The sequence below is a fragment of the Epinephelus moara genome, chromosome 13, assembly GCF_006386435.1.
Source record: "Epinephelus moara isolate mb chromosome 13, YSFRI_EMoa_1.0, whole genome shotgun sequence".
In the NCBI taxonomy this organism is placed as follows: Eukaryota; Metazoa; Chordata; class Actinopteri; order Perciformes; family Serranidae; genus Epinephelus; species Epinephelus moara.
This window is the reverse complement of record NC_065518.1, coordinates 33,830,087-33,835,684: the sequence shown is the minus strand read 5'-3', so window position 1 is coordinate 33,835,684 and position 5,598 is coordinate 33,830,087. Positions and strand designations below refer to the sequence as shown.

General features: G+C 43.1%; 1 protein-coding gene across 1 annotated transcript in view; it reads left to right on the top strand.

Moving 5' to 3' along the window:
* myo15b (myosin XVB) overlaps positions 1-5,598 on the top strand; it is a 70,002-nt gene that overhangs the window by 54,250 nt on the left and 10,154 nt on the right. Inside the window, exons 48-52 of the mRNA XM_050060834.1 lie at positions 1,653-1,768; positions 2,634-2,775; positions 3,084-3,195; positions 3,737-4,031; positions 4,124-4,187. Coding sequence (XP_049916791.1) covers positions 1,653-1,768; positions 2,634-2,775; positions 3,084-3,195; positions 3,737-4,031; positions 4,124-4,187 — 729 coding nt within the window. The remainder of the gene's footprint in view (positions 1-1,652; positions 1,769-2,633; positions 2,776-3,083; positions 3,196-3,736; positions 4,032-4,123; positions 4,188-5,598) is intronic.

The following is a 5,598-nucleotide window of genomic DNA, read 5'->3' as shown; positions in this document are numbered from 1 at the left end:
TTAAGCGACATTTAGGAGTAGCTCCACTTCACTGTCAGTCCACACAAACGAACCTCTCGCCATGTTTACTGTTTTGAAAGGAACAGGAAGTCGCACGTCTTATTCGTTGTTGTTGTTGTTGTCGATTCTGAGGATTCTGATTGGCTTGCATGGCTTCATCCTTCTCCCTACACTGCCGCCCATAGGTTTGTCATAGTTATGACGGCGCTCGACGACGTATTTATCCGGGTTCATGTAAATGACAACATTTTTGAAAACGATGTTGTGTGCACGATGTTATTATTGAAAACGGAGGGGGGGAATATTCGTTTCTCTAAATACCCGACTATGTGTAAACGTGGTGTCAAACACAGCGGCAATTCATAGTGCTTTTTACAGGAAAAGAAAAGCATTAAAACAACAGTCAAAAACAGTGAGCAATGAAAACCAGATTGACATTAATTATGATGGTATTAAATGAGACTTAGACAAAATAAATGAAACACAGCCAAGGAAAAGGAGAACAGCAGTTTTTCATTCAGAAAGTGGTTCGGGTTGGGGCGCAATTGAGACCATCAGGCATTCTGAAATTGTTGTTCCCATTAATCATCTAGACACAAAAACATGTGAAAATTTGGTCCAGGTTGAGTAATACAGAAGTTACCCTTTAAAGATACAATTGAGGCAAAAATTATGTACTCACACATCGGGGCGTCAGTGGCTTAGTAGATAGAGCAGCCGCCCCATGTACAAGGCTGTTGCCTCAGTGGCCCGGGTTCGATTCCAGCCTGTGGCCCTTTGCTGCATGTCACTCCCTCTCTCTCTCCCCACTTCACTGCCCCCAAAAAATATCTTAAAAAACAACAACAACTTACTCACATATCCTCCTGAGACCATGTGTCCTCATTTGAGGACATTACATTTTGGCTTTACTGGACCTTAAACTTCATCCTTCTTAACTTAGACCTGTTGTCCTTGTTTGTGGCCACTTTTCTGTGCCATCCAGTGGCAGCAAAACCACAATATACTAATCCATGTAAAAACAAGATGGCAGCCATCTCTGCCAAGTCAGTCTGCAGCTGGTCTTGACACAAAAGGTCCAAAACCTGATCTCATTCTATGGTTGAGACTTGTTTATTTATGATTAAAAACAATTGCAGTTTGATATGGCAACAAATTTGACCGATTTTAGCAACAGTAACAAGCTAAGACATTTATTAGAAAGAACTCGTTTGAAGACATTGGGACTTTATCATCGTCTCATTTGAGGATATTGGGACTTTAAAATCGTTGACAACATTAAGGTTTTTATACTTAACAGGTCTTCTGATCCCAAATAGCTAAGAGAAATTAAAAATGTATACCAAACAACAGTTCGGGTCTCAGGAGGATACTGTGTCTCATGGGTTCCTCTAGATGTTTGTGAGAACAATTCCTTATTGTGTAAATTCTAAAAGTGAAGGTTCATCTCATTTAAGTTAACAATGAACCTCACAGTATCTTTATGTAATAAAACAAATGCTCACAGGGTTGAAATTAAATTGCATGGTGCTGCAGAACATACAGTATTTTCAGGGGTATACCAGAAGTCTAGCATTAAGGGCATTAGTTGATGGCGAACCACTAAACACTTATTAATATTTACAAGCATCTCCTCTGTGTGTGTGTTGCAGCCAGACACTGGGGATTCTCAGGTCTTGGGTGTGTGTCATCGTGGCATTCGTCTCCTGAAGATGGTCAGAGCATCAGGCATCAACCCCAAACACCTGCGTCCACTCAGAAGCTACAGGTAAATATGCAGCCTGCATAGACAAACACAGCCGAAACTACGTCCAGTCACTTCTCTGTTTCATCCATGTTTCCACATAAAGTGTCTCAAGTCTTATCTCCAAGACAGGAAGTTAGCTAGCTAGTTTTTATTTCTGTGTTATGCTAAATATTGGGCCCATCCTCAATGCAATTAAAAAAACATGAGCCTGGATTACGAAGTGGGCCCCAAGTGTCCCCCAAGGCCCCAGAACTCAAGGGTCCCTGAGAGCTCAAGTGTTAAGGTGCCAGTATGTTCCATCAGAGCTGCTGGCCAGACAGTCAAATGGCTTTGGAACCCCCCCACACATTTGCAACGTCGAGTTTAGAGGATGGCAGTGTTCAACAATATCTGTAACTTTCAATCCAAAAGTCATGCCAGAGTCACACAGTGAAGTTGGCTGTGTGGAGGACAGAAAGTTCACAGTATTTGAAGTAATCTCTCAAGCTCTCTTTTTATATGTTGCACTCATATAAAAAGTGACAAATAATTGTGTAACACTACGAATCTCTTCCAGGACAGACTGTCTGAAAATGTGCACCATTATCCCCATATTCAAAGTCCCATCCACTTAAAAATGTGTTTTTCTTCTATTTCTGTGCCCTCAAATATCTGACCTTAACTATACTGACGCATCTGTGCAAAGTCCATGTTGAATCTTCCTTGGGCAAGATACTAAACCCCGAATTGCTTTCAGTGGCTGTGTCGTTGGTGTTTGAGTGCATGTGATTATTTAAACTGAGTAGCAGGTGGCATGAATGTGACATGTGGTTTAAAAGTGCTATCTGAATCACTCCCAGCTCATGTTTCTCACACAGATTGTTAAATCAGGTCTGCATGAATGTAGTTTTGCAGAGTTGCTGTCAGTTGAGCTCCAGGGTGCAGACAAAGTGGAGCTGGAGCTGAAGAATGAGAAGTTGGTGCTGCAGTCTTCCAGAGCTCCTCAGATGACTGCCATGATCCGATTCTTCCTCCAGGAGCTCATCAGGGTACTTACTCACATTTTAATCCTCATCATTCATTTCATCATCTTTCTTTTTGATGCTTTGTAGCCAGTGTTGTAGTGGTAGTTGATAAGGTGGGTGTACTACTAGGTAGATGGGTGGGTTACCAAGGAGGAAGTGGGTTTACTCTCCTGTACACTCCAATGGCTTTTCTGTAAACAGCCAGAAAAAGAGGAGTTAACCTGTGTATGCCCTCCACAATGGCACTATTTGTAGCATCTTTTGACCATTTGAGCCCTAAAACTTTTAGCCCACATGTCACAATTCTGGACATCTTTCTTCCTGCTCTCTAGGACTCAGGCCATGTGGTTGCCCTGAAGAGTTACATGACAGATGACAAAAGTCTACTCAGCTTCAGTAAGGGTGATGTCATCAAACTGCTGCCAATGGAAGGACAACAGGCAGGTAAGGTCATTATTTGGATGCCAGACATGCCTATCCCAAACCCTTGAAGGGAATGTAAACCAAATAAGTACATATTTTTCCTCTTACCTGCAGTGCTATTTATCATTGTAGATTGTTTTGGTGTGAGTCGCTGAGTGTTTGAGATATCAGCTGTAGAGATGTTTGCCTTCTCTCCAATATAACGGAACTAGATGCTAGCTAGACACTCAGCTTGTGGTGCTCAAAGCACCAAAAATACATTTGAAAAACTCAACAGCAATGTCTCCTTTTATTTATCTCTATTTTATTTTATTTAATTACTATTATTATTATTATTTAAATTATTTTCTTTCTTTTTTTTGGTGCTTTGAGCACCACAAGGCAAGTGTCATCTAGTTCCTTTATATTGAAAAGAAGGCTGACATCTCTACAGCCGATATCTCCAACACTCAGCAACTCACACCAAAACAACCTAGATTGATAAACAGCACTACAGGTAAGAGGAAAAATGTGTTTAATGCATATCTAAAAAGAACAAACACTTTTGTGTGTGTTCCACCAGGCTGGTGTTTTGGCACCTTGGGAGGGCGTTCTGGTCTTTTCCCAGAGGACTTCACCCAGCCATCTGCTGCCCCAGACTACCACTGTCTACACCTTGACCGAAGAGATGACAGGAGGAAAAGCATGAGGGGTGCTACATCTGTCAGTGCACCCAAGGGCCCGTCTCCAGGTCCCATCAGCAAAGAGGCCACAGTCCCCGGATCAGGCCAGAGGTCAAGCCAAGCCTCAATTCAGGGCTCAGTCCATGAGTTGGAGATCCTGTCGGGTATGACCGAGTTTGCCATCAAGTACTTCAGGTATGATAGCAGAATGATGACTATTATTGTTGACTATGTTCAGATGATTTGGGTTCATAATACATTGTGCTTCCTGTATTTGTTTATTTAAGAGTGGGGACCACAGGTGTGCCAGCAAGTGGAAGGAATTTTTCAGAGGCGGTTCAACACACAGAGGTAAGACTGTACAATCCCTCTGACATCATATCTCATGGTTTGTTTTTGATTATAGTACAGTTATCAAACACAGAAACACCTGTATCCATGTACAATAAGCCTCTATATTGTAAAATCCCTGGTCAACTCACAACCACATGTTTTTCTGGAGGAAAAAAATGTCCAACTGCTGTTGTGGATACCGTTGATATCGGGTTTGCATCATTGCAGAAACGCAGTGCCCACCGTCTGGTCTCCCACCAGGTTAACACTTTTAGCTCTGTCAGCACTGTTTCTGCTATTAGCACTGTTTCTGTTGTTAGCACCGTTAACTGCCAGCCACTGGTTTAGCCACCTCCGTGTCGAGAACTGTGTGCAGACAATCATAGGCGTCATTTAGGTATGGCGAGGTATGGCAGCTGCCATTGTTTGCCACTTCGCTCCTCCGCCAGTTATGAGTTATGTGAGTTACCGTATATTTCCAAATAGTCACCCGTGGCAAATAGCCGCTGGGCACCTAATAGCCGCCGGGGGTTTGACCCCATTTTGCATATTAAACGCCGGTCCGATTAAACGTCCAGGCGATTATTTCCTCATTCATTGCCTCATGGCTGTCCCTCCTTGAGGGACCGTACAGGTCGGTGGTGAAGTGGTGCACATGACTCGTGCTACGGACGGACGGACAGACAGACAGTCACGTATCTAAAACAGGTAATACATCTGGCGGCTACATCTTTCCCACATCAAATATCCGTGATCGCCTTGACCCGCGTGCGTAAAAGCGCACACAATTCCGTGTCCTCTCACCGCGGATGCTGTGATTTGATGGCCCAGTACTCATTGTAGCCCCTCTTATAAGACCCAATAATAATAATGATAAGTTATTGTGGACCTATATGCCATGCTTTTTAATAAAATTACCAGAGGAGTTCGCTAAAAAACAGGTAATGTCAGCCTGAATTACTCATGTGCGTCCCCGGTGAAAATTGCTGACATGCATGGGAAATACAGCTTCTACAGGCTCGCCATAGCTTACTGTCAGGACTCAGGGACCAGAATTCGGGATGGCGGACCGTCGGGATGGCGATATTTCGGAGTGGCGGCCTGTAACTGTTGGTTAAATGGCCCGTCCAGTTGGTATTCGGATAAATGGGGCTTTACTGGTATAATGCAATAGCACCACCCAGCGGTGAAACCTGTGTACACGTGTACACAAAAAAAAATGACCCACTCTAAATGTTTAGAGATTTTTGTACACGAACTCACCCCTACATTATACAGTATGTTTGCACTAAAGCCGCCTGGTTCTTTTAAACGCCTGGGGTCAAAATCGATTTTGTGAAATAAACGCCCGGGCTACTATTTGGAAAAATACGGTATCTATGTGTTGTAAAAGCATTTTGCTCTGCTGCTGTAGACAGCCTGTCTAAAT